Source organism: Etheostoma spectabile, chromosome 14, assembly GCF_008692095.1.
Source record: "Etheostoma spectabile isolate EspeVRDwgs_2016 chromosome 14, UIUC_Espe_1.0, whole genome shotgun sequence".
In the NCBI taxonomy this organism is placed as follows: Eukaryota; Metazoa; Chordata; class Actinopteri; order Perciformes; family Percidae; genus Etheostoma; species Etheostoma spectabile.
The window spans coordinates 12658126-12678956 of NC_045746.1; the positions used below are offsets into that span (position 1 = coordinate 12658126).

A 20831-nucleotide genomic window follows, 5' to 3' on the forward strand; every position below is an offset into this window, starting at 1 on the left:
GAGGGACTGCTTGTATGACAATTTATAGCAACTAACATTTCAAGTCAGCATCAGACTCTGTTGATGACTTGACAGAGGTGTACATTTTGTGAATCATTAAAGGAAAATAGTCTAGCAGTTGACCAAGTGCATTGGATGAGGAAGAGGCAAAGTTCAGTTTGGCTGGAACATACATCAATAAAACTTTTAATGAAATAATAATACTATCAATGATTAGTTAATTAAGTGACTTATTGTTAGTTAATGTTATTTAGTGCCAAATGTAACACTATAGACTACAGGTATTAATCCACCTCAACTTTCCGTTTGTTTTTACAGCATTACACTCACCTATAGGATTATTAGGAACACCATACTAATACTGTGATTGACCCCCTTTCGCCTTCAGAACTGCTTTAATTCTATGTGGCATAGATTCAGCAAGGTGCTGAAGGCATTCTTTAGAGATGTTGGCCCATATTGATAGGATAGCATCTTGCAGTTGATGGAGATTTGTGGGATGCACATCCAGGGCACGAAGCTCCCGTTCCACCACATCCCAAAGATGCTCTATTGGGTTGAGATCTGGTGACTGTGAGGGCCATTTTAGTTCAGTGAACTAATTTTCATGTTCAAGAAACCAATTTTAAATGATTTGAGCTTTGTGACATGGTGCATTATCCTGCTGGAAGTAGCCATCAGAGGATGGGTACATGGTGGCCATAAAGGGATGGACATGGTCAGAAACAATGCTCAGGTAGGCCGTGGCATTTAAACGATGCCCAATTGGCACTAAGGGGCCTAAAGTGTGCCAAGAAAACATCCCCCACACCATTACACCACCACCACCAGCCTGCACAGTGGTAACAAGGCATGATGGATCCATGTTCTCATTCTGTTTACGCCAAATTCTGACTCTACAATCTGAATGTCTCAACAGAAATCGAGACTCATCAGACCAGGCAACATTTTTCCAGTCTTCAACTGTCCAATTTAGTCTCTTTTTCCTATTTGTAGTGGAGATGAGTGGTAACCGGTGGGGTCTTCTGATGTTGTAGCCCATCCGCCTCGAGGTTGTGCGTGTTGTGGCTTTATAAAAGCTTTGCTGCGTACCTCGGTTGTAAGAGTGGTTATTTCAGTCAAAGTTGCTCTTCTATCAGCTTGAATCAGTCGGCCCATTCTCCTCTGACCTCTAGCATCAACAAGGCATTTTCGCCCACAGGACTGCCGCATACTGGATGTTTTTCCTTTTTCACACCATTCTTTGTAAACCCTAGAAATGGTTGTGCGTGAAAATCCCAGTAACTCAGAAGATGTGAAATACTCAGACCGGCCCAGTTTGTAGTTCAGGAGATTGTCTTGACCAGGACCACACCCCTAAATACATTGAAGCAACTGCCAAGTGATTGGTTGATTAGATAATTTCATTAATGCGAAATTGAACTGGTGTTCCTAATAATCCTTTAGGTGAGTGTACATTAACATATTACTCACTGGACACGCTCTGGAGAGCGCACTGCACTCACCACTGGATCTCCTCGACACACCCCCCTCCTGTTGTCACCTGCACAATTATTGTATGTAGTTTCACATAACAAGCCCAGTGTGGAGAACCAACCCTCCCTGCTATAGTAAGACAATTACTCCGTACTAACCCTGACCCCGGTGGTGGCCTGCCAGGGTGCATGTTTGTTCCTGATTTTGCCAGCTCCCAGGTCCTCCAGTGGGGACACGCCCCCAAGTTTTCCTGTCACGCGGGCGTGTCTTGCACTTTTTCCCTCTTTCGGAGGCATTTCTGGTGGCCCTCCATGGCTGGACATACGGGAGTTTGTCGGGGTCTGTACCATCTGCGCCAGGGGCAAGGTGTCTCAAATGCCCCTGACTGGCCATCTTCATCCCCTACCTGTACCTGGTCGCATATTTCCATGGACTTTGTCACAGGCTCGATTAGGCTATACAATGGGTGTGCGCCGGCAATCCAGCTCCTGGAGTTCACAACTCACTTGGATTGAATACGCCCACAATTCCCTTACATGCTTAACCTTCCCTTACCTGCTTTCTCTGAGCTATTCTCCTCCTCCTCTCTTTCCTGTTCAGGAGTCGGAGATCACAGTTCCCTCCGTTCAACATCACTACTGCAAGATGCGGTGTATATGGAGGGAGGCTCGGCAGGCTCTTCTCCGAACACGGGAACACAACCAGCGGATGGCCGACCGCCATCGCATTTCTGCTCCTGTGTACAGACCTGGCCAGAAGGTATGGCTCAGCTCTAAGGAGATTCCCCTCAGTGGTACCTCTAAAAAGTTGGCCCCTCGCTTCATTGGCCCATTTGAGGTTGAGTCGGTCATTAACCCATGTGCTGTTTGCCTCAAGCTTCTTCCGGGTCTTTGGATTCATCCCACCTTCCATGTTTCCCGTCTGACGCCTGTTTCTTCTAGCGCACCCACCACTCACCACTGGCTCTTTTCGACTCGTAACAGTCATTGGCACTTTTACTTATTCCAGACATGGCTTTGCTTCAGTAACACCTTGCAACATAAAGTTATAGTGTTTACACTTTTCATTTTAGTGTTTACACTAACATTATTATTACTTCAAAATGTTGAAGTAATAATAATTATAGTGATAACATAGTAATAATTAAATCTGCCCAGCTCTATTAAGAATTAAATATCTCTCCATTCCCATTCTCCTGTTGCAAACCTTGTCCCTTTATCTTCTCCAGGAGAAGACAGAAAAGTGCTTCACTTCATAAAAAGTGACTACAGAAAAACGAAGATGAGCTAGCTGACCAAACAAAACTGAGCGCTGATCCTAGAGGTGTTTGGCCTTCTACTTCTACTTTTTTGAGTGACTATAAAAAATTTATCCTTTTAAATTGATTTTATACATAGACTTTTGTTTAAATTATCAAGTAAGTGTGATATCATGATTTAAGTTAATATGTGCAGATGTAAATTTGACAACCTTAGAGAAGACAAAGCCTCGCCCCTTGTGATCTTTGGTGCTTCATGAGGGGGGCCCAAACCCCATGTTGGGAACCACTGCTAAGTATGTCATATTTTTGTCACACAAAATGATGAAGCTCCTCAACAGTTTCTGTATTTGGTTGTTTTCTCATTTTGCAGCTTTTCTTTCTAAATGCTGCTCATATGTTGTCAAATTGGTGAAGATGTTTTCTAAATTTGCTTATATTTTGTCTATTTGCATGTGTTTTCTTGATTTGCAGTGTTTTGAGCTCGCAGGGCCACCTCATAAACGGGTATTAAACTTGGATGGATGGAAAACTGTATTCTGCTTGTCTCCTAGTCTAAAAAGGTCCAATAAAACAAGAAAGCAATTCAGCAGGCCAATTAGTGCAATGAGTAAGTTCAGTATATTGATACAGCAGAAATAAATTTGCACAAAACATGAGCAGTTTAGTTTAAGCAGTTTACCAAAGTGCCTAAATAAAACATCAGTATTGTGCTTTAAGAGTCTTGCATTTTGTGGTATTCTGAAAACATATGACTTTTCAACAGTTTGGGACATTGATTTTATTTTTTCTTACAGCAAACATAGACCAGCTTACATAATGCATATACAGGCACCGCCAGACTGGGGACTCCTGCCAGTAGAAAGATGATCACGTAGATCCATGACGGGTATGGTACTGATGCCAGAGATGGGAACTCCTCCTGTAAAGCACAAAAAAACAAGGGTTTGTGTCACGCGTCTCACAGAAACGTGCATTTTATAACCCCACCCACGATCTTTTCCTAAACCCAACTGTCCCGTTCTTGTCCATTGTGTCACTGAAACACATCTCTTATAAGCCCATCTGCAATCTTTCCCTAAACCCAACCACCTAACTGCGTCAATACTGATGACAATAGTCCTGTCCCAGCACATTTAGATGAAGCGCATTTAGATCTGACGCTAAAGGAGACTTTTAGTGTCAATAACAACGCCCAAGGCATCTGACCAAGTGGGAGTGAGAATGTGTTGGCTTAAACACAGAGGAACAACATTTACCTTAAAATGTTTAGCCTGTGATATCATTTGTGTAGTTTGCAATGAGTGAACATTGGAGATAAAGGCAACATAAAGAAGGGATGTTTAGGATGACATATTAGCTGATAACAGCACTTTGTGCTTACAGAGTTGGGATCCCAGACCAAGTAGGTGAGCTCCTCTTGGACTCGTGTCACCAGGTAGAAAACTAAAATCACCAGAACAATTAGAGGACTGATGAACCTCCATGTAACCTGCCAGAAGATGGAGGGCTTGTGTCCAACCATGAACTCCAAGTCCTCATTGAACCTGCAACACAAGAGGGTTTTAATTAGTTTTGGAAAAGTTTTGAAATATGTAACTAAGCCCTCGCTGTTACACAGGACTTAAATAGGTTAACCATCTCCATAAAGCTTTGAATAAAAAAGCTCAGGAACTGGCACAGCATGATAATGATAATGCTGTAAGCTTATTCTATATCAAGTATCAAGATGAAGAAAGCAAACCCAGATGGCCAATGTGTTGCTAAAATACTTTAAATAAGCACCAACCTGTCTATGCCATAGATGTATACAACAGCTATCATCTCAAAGAAACCAATAGTCAGAAGTGGAACAGATCCAGCAAAGTTGTCGAAGAGAGTTACCCAATAGATCCCTGAATGCTGCGCAAACAGGAGGGAGATGATGAAGGCGATAGCACATGTTACTCCTGAAATGCACGTTCACAAAAACAAGAGAGCCTTTGTCAAAATACAAACCTAAGACAAACGCCAAAGATGTTTCATTGGGAATGGAAAAACTAAGGAATTGATTGAATTGGATTTTAAACCCAAGTTACCAGTCCGTGCTTCACTGGGCCATTTTTTAGGAAACACATTCAGGTCTGTCAGTGGGACCACCACTCCTTCAATGTTGCCAAACAGGGTTGAGATTCCCAAGCACAGAAGCATGATGAAAAAGAGGACAGACCAGGCTGGAGAACCAGGCATCTTGGCGATGGCTTCTGTGAACACAATGAAGGCCAGACCTGTTCCCTCCACTCCCTGTACAGCACATTAGTCATAATGCAGTTAGGAGCAAAATACAATCACAACATGGAATCTGACAGAGATTGATCAAAACAGTCACCTCACTGAGAAGTGTCTGCAGGTCACAGATTTTGATGTCCAATCCGAGAATAATATCAGGAGAGGAGCTGTTGAGATGATGAAAGGCTGTGTCGTAGTTGCTTGTAGAGATGCTGTCTTCAGGAAGGTCATATGCATTTAATAATGTCATGATGTTACTAGGGAGAAAATGTGTCAAAGATTAGTAACTGAAGAATAAAAAGATGAATTTTTATATTTTTTAAGTCCATCTTGATACACTCACTTACTAATACTGACTCTATAAGAGACAACTGGTTGCTGGAATCATTCCTCCTACCCCCTTCCTTGTGTAAGTCCAATGTAAAAGATGGGGAACAACACCCACAGACCTTATTCCATGGCAAAATGCATTCCCAAATGTAGCTAGAGCCACCCTGCTAGCATGGCTCAAACTTTGGTATACGAAACCTACTAAAGACCTTCCAGGAGAAATGGTAACATCAACCAATACTGTGAGTCTATAAGTGTGTGAATATAATAATAACTGTATATAAGACCATGTATCCTCACATGTTTCAGTTAATTTTAGGACTACTCTATTCCAAAACATTAAAACCCATGTACTGTGACTACTCACTCACTGATACAGTTGTCATATTTCTCTGTGGCCCTGAAGCCAGATGAATTGTATGTGACTGTGGCGTATAGATTGAGGTGAGCCAGTTACGACTGACAGGATCACAGCATCTTGCATGCAGTTGTTGCTTGGGGAAAAAAAGCAAAAAACACTGTTAACCTTGGGTCTGAGAATGGCTACTTCCGTTTTTTCAATAATAATTGCCGCGTTTCCAATCGCCGGGTTTTTATGCTTTTTTTTTTTTATAAGTGTATAATTGTTTCCTGACTGAAGAATTGGCTTCGCCTCCTGCTTATCTTAGGGACCAACTCACATAGCGGTAGTGGATGGAAAGAAGCATTCATTCTCTGTTGCTCTTGCCAACTTTCTTTGCCAGTCATTTGTTAAAATGTGCAATGTATTGGATGTAAATCTGACTCATGTCCTTACTGAACGGTTGTACTTGAAAGGAGATGAGGCCTCCCCACCCCACACCAAAGGCATAAAAGACCTGGGCACCTGCATCCAGCCAGTGGTTGGGTTCATCAACTCGTCAACCTGCAAGAGTAAGGCATAGATGGTACTTGGCTTTGACCTATGAGATACAACTTCTTTTTTCTTAACATTTGAAACAATATACTCCTGGTGTGAAGAGGAACTTTATTCTGTCAGGGCACCTTTAAGAGTCATCCTCGGATCAGAAGATGGCCAGCACTAGTTAAGGCGGATGGCTGTGACATCCACTGCCTGGTCAGACAGAAAAAATATAATTATTAATAATGGACATTAGATCGACGTTTTGTAAAAAATGTATAATAATTGCCAATTTGCTAAACCCTCCCCAAAAATTGGGCAATTGCTTAGCAACCATAACTAGGCACAGAGGCCCGCCTGTCAAGTTTTGGATTTTCCAGTAAAAGGTCCATTTGTAAATAGTAATATTTCAAGTCTTTATTGATTATAAACAGGTTGAGGTGCTATATAACTATGGTGAAAGTATCAAAATGCTCAATTCATGGAGAAATCACACAGCCCTTATTCAGAAACGGTGCCTTTAAACAAGCCGTCAGACTTCTGCAGTTTGTGATGTCACAATTACTAAATATTGGGAGAAAGTGTTGCTACAGTGCTGTTACAGTCTTCCACTAATGCACATGGACAGTGACACATGCACATGGTTAAAGCGCAGATGCAAACCCCAGAATAAATCAGAGTAGACTTTTTAATTGTTGTTTTTTTCGAGAGGGAGGCTTAAAAAGACAGTGTGACAGCGCCGTCTGGTTTTCCAGGATCTACAAGAAGATCCATAATTGCAGTCAGTGTTGAATTCTTCCACGCTTGACTCGGAGAGCCTCTAATGTTGATATAGACACAGAGATGGTCTTGATTCTCCATTTGGTCGTAATGTAGCCGTGCTCATCTTCTTTACCTTTTCCTGTGTTACTCTGATGTGTTGCTACATTTGAAAACCTTGACCGGCCAGGTTAGCAGAGTCAGCAGAAGCTGGCAAGTTTTTTTCCCTGTCCTGATGAGCAACTCGTAGCCACATGTTCATCCCAACGCAACCACAAAAAGCAACCAATACTTAACAAAAGATAGACACAAGAGCACAAATTTGCTTACATTCAGAAGAGCCGGTGGAGAGGCAACCAGATCCACACCTTCTAAAAACCCCCATGGCTTAATATTGACCAAGTTGATAGCTTGAGGTTTTTTTGTCAACAGTCGTCACAGACGTCTCGTTTTTAACAGTGGTATTTTGGGAAAATGCATTTGGGACGCAGGAGTTTTTAGTTGCAATACCACTAGTGGACACAAAATTTGAACAAGGCTGAGTGGGAGACGTATCCGGTTCAATAACACATCCATGGTTGTCACTGTAAAGTTCTTTGGTGAACAAAAGTTTGGCAGGCCTAACTACGAGGTGGGGGCTTAGCTAATGGTCAATCCCTAAAGTTCAACAAACCTTGCCTGAAGTGCGTGCCGCTCTTATACAGCAGATTGCAATGACTGTCCAGGCAGTTAACAGGCAGAGTACTTGGGCCACTGGATCCTCCAGAGTCCGCTATAGAGGCCGAACTATTAGTGTCCCTGTAGAAATAGTATCTACAGAGGAGCTTTGTTGACACTCTGGTACAAATCCTGAAGAGCAACAAATCACAACAACATACAATTTGGTTGGCTTTGTTAGCATATGAGCGGAAAATGTGTATGGTCAACCTACCTACCTGTCCCATTGTCATTGAGAGGACACTGGTCCAAGGCAGCGGGTCTTGAAAAGAATTGAAGAGATACCACAAGATCCAGGCTATTACTGTTTGTATTACCGTCCAATCAATAAGGACACCAGCATGGAGGCTATACCTGAGTAGGACAGAATCATTAAATGTGTAATATTTGTACTGAATATTGCTTACTCATTGTAAACACAACACTCAAATTATAGAAGGAACAGGGTGCATGGTACAGACAACGCCACACACTTCTAGCGGGTCACAAGTGATGTTTTTTTTTGTCATTCTGTTAAGCACTTCGGATACCTGCTGGTTGCTGTAAAGTGCTATATAAATAAATTTTGATTGATTGATTGATTTTAGGACAACACTGTATATTGTACCAATCACACTCACAAATTCAAAGCCCCGCTTATGTGTGAATGTGGTGCCAGGGGGTCTCTTTTTATTTTTTAGAGCCTATTTTACATACCAACACCAGTCAGATAAGGGCTGATGGCCCTCCACACTCCCACGCTGCCTTTCCTGAGACGCTGGCCGATGGCAAACTCCAGCAGCAGGAGAGGCATTCCTTCCAGTACCAGCAGGATCATGTAGGGAATCAAAAAGGCACCTGAAAAATGTATGTGATAAGCAGTTGGTAGGTTAGAATTTTTTTTTAATTCTATGCATAAAAAATGTCAACATGACATTCAGGACATCATTGAAAGGTGAAATGGCACACTCCTTTTTTCTCTCTGAGATATAAATATCTCTGAATTCTGCAAGTGCCTGGAGGGAGATCTCATGTTCTTGGTTACAAAGTGAATGTATCAGAGGTGGTTTGCTGTGTTGCACTCTTTAAGACAACACAGGTTTCCTTTGTGGTTTTGGTATAGTAAAAAACGTGCAATTTTAGGCTACAGCAGCAGTGACGTTGATGTTGTTTGGATCCACATATGGTCCATGACGTGGACAATGGACAGTGGTTTTAACTGTATGGCCTTGAATCTTCTAGTTAACAAATCACAGAAAGAGTCACAGAAGAGTCTTTCAGTCTTACTCTTGAGAATCATTAATACAACTTCATGCAAATTACATGACGCTATCTTCTACAGTAGCCATAAAATAGTGATTTATTTCCCTTACACCTTAACCACTGACCTTATTGAAAAAGGAAATGGTTAAGTTAGTTTATTCATTATAGATCAGATCATAGACCGTCAATATAAAATGATTCAATATACATACAGTCTATGGATCAGATACACCACAGAATGCCATACACTCACACAAGATCCTTATGATCCTTATTCTCCTGTTTACCTCCACTTTAATTGTCTTTTTAACATCTTTTTGTCTTACCTCCTCCATGACTTTGACACAAGTAAGGGAATCGCCACACGTTACCGAGCCCAATGCAGAAGCCCACACAGGTTAAGATGTACTGGGCTTTGTTGTCCCACTTGGGCCTGCCATCAGCCTCCTCCTTCTCCATCCTGTCCAGGTCCTCATAGTTAGGGATCCGGAGATCCAGCCCTGGGTTAGGAAGTACCAGTCGCATGGTGCCTACATGTGTACCGAAGTAGAGAAGTAGTGTCTGCTACGGTTGAACGCTTTGCGAGGAACGTGGTAGAAACGTGTTATCCGAATACGGAGGGACTCAGCAATGTTGAAACAAGTTTATGATCTTTTACTTTTTATTATCTGTTGTTGGTGACAGATTAGCCAAGGAAGGCACACTTTGTACTTTTGTCTGCTGAACAGTGTGAGCAACCAGTCAGTTATTCAAAAAATAAGTATGTGTCAATTATAAAAAAATTTTGCCAGTCTACAAAAAGTAACCAATACAAAAAGTAATTATTAAGTATGATCACATGGTGCGTGGCCTCCTTTGTCTAACAGAAAGATACACATTTCTTTGGTAATGTGTTATTCAAGTTTTTTTATTTTAAAGGGGTTATTCAAAAAGCATTGTCAGTGTTAAGACCGTATTACACAAGAGATTGTATTTGTTCTTTTAACAAATTCATATGTGTGCCTCTTTGCAACTGTTGCCAGGCAAAATCCTGAAAAGCACTTGTGATCTCATGATATTCCGCATGATTTATTTTCATAGCATGCATTTCTTCAAATAGTAACCACTTCATTTTGCTCTTAAGTCTGAACTGGAGAGAGGATTTTTAACAGATCATAAACTGACCATTTATGGCTGTGTAAGTGCAGCGCTGTACCCACACATTAAAAAAAAATTTACAATCCTGTAGGCCACACAATATGCCAAATATCTCAAATAACACAAAATGGTCTGATGCAAGAATTAGGCCTGTATTGTTATTTACAATAAAAATAAACATTATTTTTGTTTACTTAGACACATGCAATTTTGTCAACTTACAATACTGTAAAAGAATAGTAACACATTTTTTGGAAACAGAGAGTTACACATTTTGATATCATTCTCATATATTTGTGCTAAATATGTATGTACAGCCAACAGCCAGTTAGCTTGTCTAAAATGTTCTTTCTTTTTACAGGCAGACCTTTTTATTAAAAAAGGCACGTCTGAATCTCTGTAACCGGGGCAACAATGACATTGAGTGACAGACCTCCTCCGTGAATACTGATTTAATACTTCTCCACTATCTCTCGTGAAACTCTTGTAGTTTTATTATTTCTCATGTCATTTCAAGCATGTGTAAATGTAGCGTAAGCATTAGAGTAGGGTGTGCTCGAAAATACGGGACAAGTCACATCCCGTATTGATTGGGTAATGGTCACTGCTTTTGTTTTTAAACAGAACGATCCCGTATATGGGACAGTTGGCAAACCTTACAACACACACACATGTTAAACATGGCACAGCAAGAAACTCATATCACAATAGTACAGCAAGTAAAGCAAACAACGATCTCTTTTTCAAAATGACATTATTTTACAGAAAATACTTTTCACAGATAAAAGTGATTAGTCACTAATGTTCTGTCATTGTACAAGGCATGAGGAAGAAATAAAAGGCATAAGCATATTATACAAACGACAATAAAACAAGTCTATATTTTATTTCATATCCATATTTTATTATTAAATATTTAGTTATTAAATATAAGTAAAAGCTATCTAAAACTTCATTTTGTCATTCATTTGTATTTTGGCAGAGATAGTGTCCACTGTGTCGTAACTGTTGTCTTTCTGCTTGCAGCATTTCTTCTGGATGAATTTGAAGAGGGCGACCAGTGGGATGGCTAAACTGGGAAATCCAGCCAGGATGAAGATGATGACGTTGATCCAGGGAGGAAACGAACGTGGTTCGAGGATGGGAAAGCTCGCCTGTGGCCAGAGCGAAGAAAAACGTTAAAATATACGCCAAGGTGCGACACACAAGAGGTCTGAAATGAAAAAGTTGGATTTCTACCACCATCGATAATGCAGCTAAAAAGGTCTTTAAGCTTGCACACTTACCGACTCCTCGTCCCACACCAAATAAGTGAGATTATTGGTGATTTGGGTTACAAAGTAGAAAACCAAGATGATGACCATAATGACTGGACTGACAAACCTCCATGTCACCTGCCAGAAGATATTAGGCTTGTGGCCGATCATAAACTCAATGTCCTTGTTAAACCTGTTTGGAAGAGGGAGACATAATGTCAGCTGAGTGTGTTTATCAAAGCAGCCATAAAAGACAGCCTTGTCCTAGTTTTAGATACAGTAAATAAAGCAGCCTGTGTGGCTTGTATTACTGGACTAAAAATCCACTTTGTTACTTTAGTAACCTCAAGGAAAACCTTACATAGAGACTGTAGACTGTAGCATAAGTGTACACACCAATGCTAAAGTTGATTAAAAAGAGGAATAAAAAACATTGTTTTGGAAAGTGATCTTAATGCCTTAATTCAAAACATTTAGGAAAATCCAACCTTTATGGACACAGATTTTCATTGTGAATGAAAAATGTATTGTTAGTAAAAAAAAAAGGTTCTTCATAAAAATACAGTGTATTAACATAACATAGGGGTGTGCATGAGAATACACACCCCTATGTTGAATTCCCATAGAGGCTGGCAGATTTTTATTTTTAAAGGCTAGTTATTTCATGGATTCAGGACACTATGCATCCTGATAAAGCTAACTGAAAAATACCATGCCAATCTCTAGGTATGGTGAAGGGTATGTGATGATATGGGGCTATTTTAATTCCAATTGCAGAGGGAACTTTATCAGGGGGCATGGCCTTTAAAAATAAAAATCTGTCTATATGCCATAACAGCTATCTTGAAGCTCATCAAGAGAATGCCAAAAGTGTACAAAGCAGTAATCAGAGCAAAGGGTGGCTACTTTGAAGAAACTACAATACAAGACGTGTTTTCAGTTATTTCACACTTTTTTGTAAGTACATAATTCCAAATATGTTCATTCATAGTTTTGATGCCTTCAGTGATTATTATAATGCAAATAGTCATGAAAATAAAGGAAATGCATTGAATGAGAAGGTGGTTCCAAACTTTTGGCCTGTACTGTATATAGTGCAGAATAATAAGCATATTTTAACCTTAAATCCTTGTCACCACACGATTCATATCAGAAACCCAAATTGTTCAATGGATGTGTGTGCTCTGAACAAATCCTGTTTCCGGTATGGATTGGGTAGTGGCAATCCTGATGTTTAGCAGGTATAATGTTTACCATGTCAGGTTATGATGTTAGTGTGTCAACAGTTAGCTGATTAGCACTAAACAGCCACTACCTTGGCTACTCTGTACCTTCTTGGATAGACTTACCTATCTACGCCATAGACGTATATAACAGCTATCATTTCAGATAATCCGATGACCAGAAGGGGGATAGAGCCAGCAAAATTGTCAAAAAGAGCTAGCCAGTAGTTTCCAGAGCGCATTGTAAAGATCAGCCCAAGAGTGAAAGAAATTAAGCAAGTCAGACCTGAAAAAACAATACAAAAAAGTGGTTACATCAAATGTTTTTATCCTGACATTTTACATTGAATATGAACTTCAAGAAATTACCACAGAAAACTTCTTTGGGCCAAGTTTGAGGCAGCAATTTTAGGTCCTGCAAAGGAACCACCACTCCCTCCATGTTCCCAAACATAGTTGAAAGGCCGAGGCAGAAGAGCATGACGAAGAAGAGGACAGCCCACAAAGGAGAAACAGGCATTTTGATGATGGCTTCTGTGAACACGATGAAGGCTAGTCCTGTTCCCTCTACGCCCTGAAGCAGTACACCAAACATTTCAACCATAGGTCCTCTGCTAAATAATTTCAGTAAGACTGAAAACAGCAAAACTCTGTTTCAAATTATCCAACAATACTGACCTGACTGAGGAAAGTCTGTATGTCACAGATCTGTAATTGTAATCCTTGAAGGATATCTGGAGTTGTCTGGTTGAGGTAGATCAGAACCTCATTGTAGTTGCTTTCTGTGATGCTGTTTTCAGGATAGTTGTAGGCATTTATCAGCTTCAAGATGTTGCTAAAATGAAAGCAAAGAGAGATGAGTTCAGTATTAATGGTGTAGTAGTTAATAGTGAATCTAAATTGCTTTTTAATGTCTTTTTTGCGCAATTCAAACTTACTCTCCTATGCAGTCGTCATATTTTTGCGTGGCCCTGAAGCCGATGATGGAGTAGATAACTGTGGCAGAGTATACTGAGGTGCAGCCATTGATGATGGCGATGAGAACGGCATCCTGCTCACAGTTGTTGCTAATAGACAATAATGATCATGTGAGGAGAAATGTACAAAAGAAGACTCATTGTGTTACTGTGCCATTTAGGCAGTTACTCACTGAACAGAGTTGTAACTGGAGAATGAGATGAGCCCTCCAAAGGCCAGAGAGAAGGAGTAGAAAACTTGAGCACCTGCGTCCAACCAGGTCGCTGGATTCATTAATTCTTTTACCTTAAAGAGGATAGAAAGAAGCTCATATTAACAATAGAATTAATCCAGGATTCCTATGCTAACTGTTTCCTGTTGTGATATTTTATGTTGTATAGAGCTGACAGTAAACACTTCTACTTACCAGGCCATTGTTAATTATTAATGTGTGATAGTACTGTACACCATGATCATAGTTTTAGCTCAAGTCTGATCTTCCGGGTTGACTGTTGTGTGAGATCATTAAAACTAACTGGATGAGGCTTTTAAAAGTACTTATTTAAACCAAGCCCAAATCCCACCCACTAATTTCTGATCTTTTAATACAAAAACTACAATAGGACAATAGCCAAAATCACACCAACTAGCCTACTAATATATATTATAATATATATGTTAAAAAAATGCTACACTACTAAAAACCTTGTTTCACTCAGCATTTAACATCCACTTGCATGTAATAAATCAAATCATCTTTGGCCAACAGCTAAACTGCTGGTTTAGCTGTTGGCCAGCTGTTTTCCAAAATTGTATTAATCATTCTGCCAAGTGTTGGTTGGTGTGTTATAACAGTGCTTACATCTGGTGTGAAGAGGAACTTGATTCCATCTACCGATCCTTTCAAAGTCAGTCCTCTGATAAGGAAGATTGTGAGGACCACGTACGGCAGAGTGGATGTGATGTACACAGCCTGAGCAAAGGAAAAAAATACATAATAAGCCAAAGATGTACTGTATCTGTATATTAGAATGACCATAAATGCACGCAAGCAGGCATTGCTCTTGCATTAGATTATTCCGATGTAATGTGACTTTCAGACCTTTCCAGTGGTCTCAATGCCCCGAATGCAGCAGACATAGAGCACAGTCCAGGCAGACAGCAGGGCCAGCACCATCCACCACTGCAGGCCTCCAGACTCATCGATAGCTGTTGAAGTGTTCAGAGTTTCTCTGTACCAAAAGTAGTCGACACTGCTGCTCCGAGCACACTCCTCCACTACACCTGTAAAGTGCAGATTAGCAGATGGCAAAGAGCAACTTTACCTGCCTTCGAAATAAATGTCAATGCAAACTGTACAGATGATGTGGGTTTTATTTGGATTCTTTGTAACAGATTTCCTCATGTATGTAGGCATACTGTACCTGTCCTGTTAGCATTGAGAGGACATTGGCTCCAAGGCAGAGGATCTTGAAAAGAGTTGTAGAGATACCACATGATCCACGCCATGATGGTGTTGTAGTACAAACCCACAAAACATGAGACAAGCAAGGACGCAATGCCTGTAACAAAAGTAAATAATTAGTCTGGTGGTAGTGCTTTTTTTAAGAGTCTATAGCCATGCTAACGGTCCTGTGAGGCTATACAGCTGTTCTACGAGCTAAACGCTAATGTTGGCATGCTAACATGCTGATGTTAAGCAGAAATAATGTTTACCATGTTCAACCATCTTAGTTTAGCATGTTAGCATGCTAAAATCCGTCAACACAAAGTATAGCTGAGGCTGATGGAAAAAACACTGATTTTGAAGGTATTTGGTGATATTTTGATCTGATGATGGCACTAAATGAAAACTGTTCACCAAAGTGATCACATTTCATCATGTTGGGTACAGAATTAAAAGTCCAAGGTGGACAAACCGACATTTCTGTCATCCCCGGGCAACACAACCGTAATGTACATGCCTTTTATTTTTTTACGCACCTACTCCACCCATGTATGGATTGATTGATCTCCACACTCCCACATTGCCCTTCCTCAGACGCTGACCGATGGCAAACTCCAGGTGCAGCAGTGGGATTCCCTCCAGGACCACCAGGATAAGGAATGGGATCATAAACGCTCCTAGAAGTACAACATTCACATTGTCATGAGGAGTTAGTAATGTGTTGCTTTAAAGATGGTAAATAAATATTCAGCAGTTGACCTTATTCTCATAACTCCGCCCATAAAGACACCCATTAACCGGAAAAAGCATGGTACACGTTTTATTACCTGCAGTACTCAATAAACCATGAAAAAGACTTACACATACATTTTTACATAGCGATAAAGTTTTTTGAAAGTAAAGGAAAAATTCCAGCAGTTTCAATGTGTACCAAAGTTTGTAATAATTTTAGGGATTCATTGTTTGAAAAACAGGCATTTAATTTGCACAGGACTAGTAATACCTGGGGACCTCTTTTAATTTGTCATTTTGGAAGTCGTCATCTTAATCCTGTACAAATCTGCCATGACTTTTTTTTGTCACGTTAAAATTCCACTGCCTATTTTGCCATACACAGAAGTTGTGTGATATTAATAGTCTTGTGTGTATTGAATCCTGAATGCATTTGTCTTACGGGGACAATATCTAAATCACACGAGATCCCCTGGTAATAGTTTGGTGCAAATAGGGCAAAATTCAGACAGTCTGACTGTGCTACACCTACTGAATCTATAAACATCCAAATGCTCTTTTAAACATAGATGAGATTTCCAACATTTTTGTAGAAAAAAGCTTATTTTATATATTAAAATATGCTGTTTTAATGAATACATTCTTTCAAATGTGTCAGTTAATGTGTTAGAATCCACTAATAAAATTTTGGATGTTATATCCTTGATATAATTTTTTTAAAAAGCCCAGCCAAGTTACGGACGACAGGTAAAGACAAATTTAAATCCTTAATTCATACACACTTCTAATTTTCTGCCATCTTAAACGCACACCCAGTCTCATCCCAGCCTACCTCCTCCATGGCTTTGACACAGGTAAGGGAACCTCCAAACGTTGCCAAGTCCCACACAGAAGCCCACACAGGTGAGCAGATACTGGGCTTTGTTGTCCCATTTGGGCCTGTCTCCCGCCTCCTCCTTCTCCATCCTCTCCAGGTCCTCATGAGAGGGGATCCGGTTATCCAATCCTGGGTTTGGCAACTTCAGCTTCATAGCGGCTTCTTGTAAATTTCACTGGACTCAGAAATTGTCAATATAGCTGTTGAGTCTTCCTTCTCATTCAGTCTCCTCTGTGGAAGCTGTTACTGATTATCCATGGACTGTCTCTCTCTGAGTACCTTACCACTACTGTACGTTCCGAAGAAAGGCACTGAGGTATTTACTGCAACCTATGGCACCTAACCCACAGTTATCATTAGCTAATTACAACCTGTATCGTATAATGTAATGTCAGCAAGGTTAAGTGGAAAGGGGTGGACCCTCCTAGATAATGGTTAGTATATCACATAAGGTGCCTCCCCCAACACATTTCCCTGAAAGATGAGTAGGGTATTCATGACTTTGTGAGGAAAACTGAGCTTTTTTTTTTTTTTTCGGGATTTTTAGGCCCAGAAGACATGAAAGGGGAGGGCGGTGGGGGAATGACATGCAGCAAAGGTTGGAGCTGAACCTGCCGCATTATTATGGAGCATTATTTTGGCTGTTTACTAAGTACAGTATATCACTCCTCTTAAGACCACAAGTTTTTGTTTTGTGGTTAACAAACATATCCAAAGACATTTTTGGTCTCACTTTGTATGACATTGAAATAAATAATGAAACACAGTCAGAGGCATCACGTTTCTCATCATACTATAGCTTATCTGAACAATCAGGTAACACTATTTAAAGTCCTTGAGAAATCAGATCCATGTTTTATTGCATAGGGATTTACAAGCATATAATTTCAGTCAGTACAGCTAGATGTAGTCCACATTCTCTCAGGTTTGATATTTAAATGCTCAACCATGCTAATGTTGACTATTTGAGTTGTTATTTAAATGTAACAGATATAACAGATAAGTAACATCATACCACGTTTCTTGCAGTGTAATTGTTAAGCAATTCAGAGTGCATATTAATCTTATCAGTGTTCCTTTCAAATGCAATCATTAACCAAGGAAAGACCTGTGTTGGCATTGTGGTGTATGCTGATGGTGGTGATAGCAGTCATATCAACGACTATTTTAAGGATGTCCATGAAGATATCATTATATGTGTATCCTCCAAATTTCATCTACATTTGCCCTTAACCAGATTTCTGTTTATGGACTGTTCTTATATAGCGCTTTTCTAGTCTCAAAGCGCTTTTACATAGTACAGGAACCGTTCACCATTCACACCTTTATACACTGTGGCCGAGGCTGTTGTACAAGGTGCCACCTGCTCATCAGATAAACACTCACGCACATTTACCCTCCGATGGCGCAGCATCAGGGGCAACGCACATTTACCTTCCGATGGCGCAGCATCAGGGGCAACTCTGGGTTCAGTGTCTTGGCTAAAGACACTTCGACATGGGAGTGCAGGGCCAGGGATCGAACCACCAAATTTCATAACAGGATCCCCTGCAGGAGTTGCAGGATAAGAAAGGGGATCATAAAGGCCCTGTACACAGGAACATAAGCTTGGACAACTGGATCGGATAGAAGACCTGTACACGTTAGCACCTTGTTTACTGCAACCATGTGTGTGATCGTTAATATTCTTTACAACATGTCAACACATGAAATTGGTCAATAATTTCTTTCCCACAGCACAACACTGCTGATAAAGTTGGCTCAGGGCTGAAAGTTCAGTTGCTGTCAGGATTTCCTTTTAGATAGCAAACATCTAAAACACCTGAAGTGTAAAATCTGAACCACACATCAAATTATGATTGTTATATGAATGATTACTTTAAATTGTTGAGGTAGAGTTTCTGACATCTTGAGGCCTATGGGCTATTCAATTCCACTACAGGTAGATTGTCAGATTGTGTTTCTGAGGCTCTCAGTGGTAAAATGTCAACAACTCAAGAGTAATATGTAGACGCTCCTGAAGAACAGCTCCGGCTTAACTTTAGTGTCACAGAGGTAGCTGGATGAACAGATTCTCTTTGGTAATCCAATGACTTTTTTTATCCTCCACCATCATCAGGTCAACATTTTATTGTGTTAACATACAAATCAGCCTCATCTGTACTTTATGTTGAGTGCTAATCATTGTGTTGAGTGCTTATCATTATCATTGTGTTTCTTGTAATGTATTCTTATTTTCTCTTTCTCGTGCTGTATCGGATGCTGGTAACTTTAATTTCCTTGCGGGAGTCATCCCAAAGGGATTAATAAAGCTAAGTCTAAGTCTAAGTCTAATTAGCAAATGTATGTGGTGAACTTGGTAAATATTATACTTACTTACTATATTATACTTACTAAGCATCAGCATGTTAAGCATTGTCATTGTGAGCATGTGAGCATGTTAGCATGCTGACGTTAACAGCATATTGATCAAAGTACAGCTGTCCTCAAGTAGCCTCACAGAGTTAATTAGTTGATATTAGGATGTTCAAAATAGATTTAGTTTTATGAAAAGGTTTTGGACATGTTACAGATTTAATTTATTTGATGTACTTATATTAACATTTTACAATGTTATTCCCATATGTAACGTTACTATACTGGTTTCATATACTGGTTTCTTTCAACAGTTGTTAAAGGAAGCAGAATCCATTCTGTCTGACAGCACCCACCCTCTCCACCCTGCCCTGAGTTTCAGACCCTCCCTGCCTTCTGGTTCCTTTTTTAGTTGTTGCTATTATTGTATTTTCTGTTTATCCTGTGTAGTTGCCACTGGTGCAAAATCTATTGCCCAACTGGGGAAATTTTCAGTTCTACTTGACTTGATCTGTGTTGCTCTGGCTGATAAGTTAATGTTTGATAACTGGAGCTATGCTGGTTTGTCTGATAAGTGATGGTGATATGTGAGCACCTCCCAGACAACTTCCACCTCAGCTAAGGTCATGTTTATGTTGACATGTCACATGATACCCCTTTCACAGCCAAGGGTTCAAAGCCTCAAAGCCGGTTTTCCAATATTACTTGTTTCTTCTCTCCACTGCCATTGGTATTTTCAAACTTCCAAGCTCATAAATGGCCACATGACACATCAGTGGTTATTTGCTGTAAAATTGACATTCTAGCTTCACCTCTACAAGTTAATATTTAACCTTAATCACTTAAAGTGCAGACATATGGATCATAATGATGCATCGTGCTTTCATTTTATTGGTGCCACTTTGGATAATGGAGTATGTTTGCTCACTACGTATTTCTTCAGTTTGTGTTTCATCCAAATCAACACCAGAATCCTGTGCCTATAACACAAACTACATGCATCTAACTGAAGAAGTTTTGATGAATTATGAACACAAGTGATCCTAACATAACATTATTTATATTTTAGGGCTGACCAATTAACACTTTAGACATACACACCATTTTAATGTGTTTTTTTAACAGCCTAAATTTTCAGAATCAAAGCATTTCATTTAATACTGATTATAACTATTCAATTAGGATTATTTCGATATAACATTCTTATTTAAAGAAACTTGCATTATAATGCTTTTTTCACAGACATTTCTCATGTTGCCACACAGCCTACCTCCTCCTGTGCTTTGACAAGTAAGGGAACCTCCAGATGTTCAATTCAATTAAATTTTATTCATAGTATCAAGTCATAACAAGAGTTATCTCAAGACACTTTACATATAGAGTAGGTCCCAACAGTTCTAGTAGTTTCCTACAGAGCAAGCAACAGTGTTGCCAAGTCCCACGCAGAAGCCCACACTGGTGAGCAGATACTAGGCTTTGTTGTCTCCTGCCTTCTCCTGTTCCACCCTCTCCAGGTCCTCATGAGAGGTGATCCAATCTTCAAGCAAGTCCAGGGCTTGGAAGAACCAATTTAGTGGATTTGTATCCAACCTGAGGTTAAATGTGCATTAGGAACTGTTAATAAGCAACCCATTGAGAAGATTTAAGAACCTACTGAAAATGTGAGATTACAGACAAGAGTAAAGAAGTTGGCTAGAATCATTTGCTCACACATTATTTGTTAGGAAAAACTAAAACTTTGTAAATACTCATTTAGGTGTCCCTTGGGTGTGCAAAGGTAAAGGCATGCATTACACCACTCCTTGCATTTTTTGCTGATATTCATGCTTTTCTTCTGCGAGAAACTACAAGCAGTAGCTCCTGGATAGATAGATAGATAGATAGATAGATAGATAGATAGATAGATAGATAGATAGA

General features: G+C 39.9%; 1 protein-coding gene and 1 pseudogene across 1 annotated transcript; both read right to left on the minus strand.

Annotated features, from left to right (window-relative positions):
- Nucleotides 1–3359: 3359 nt before the first annotated feature.
- LOC116702007 (sodium-dependent neutral amino acid transporter B(0)AT1-like) lies at nt 3360–9545 on the minus strand (annotated as a pseudogene).
- Nucleotides 9546–10444: 899 nt separating this feature from the next.
- LOC116701445 (sodium-dependent neutral amino acid transporter B(0)AT1) lies at nt 10445–16909 on the minus strand. The gene is made up of 12 exons (XM_032535154.1): nt 16515–16909; nt 15487–15627; nt 14928–15065; nt 14606–14787; nt 14366–14476; nt 13697–13809; nt 13485–13613; nt 13225–13381; nt 12916–13120; nt 12673–12832; nt 11354–11516; nt 10445–11221 (listed from the first exon to the last, which is right to left on the minus strand). Exons 1-12 carry the CDS (start codon nt 16711–16713, stop codon nt 11012–11014), a joined length of 1908 nt encoding a protein of 635 aa, XP_032391045.1. The 5' UTR covers nt 16714–16909; the 3' UTR covers nt 10445–11011.
- Between the last annotated feature and the right edge of the window lie 3922 nt (nt 16910–20831).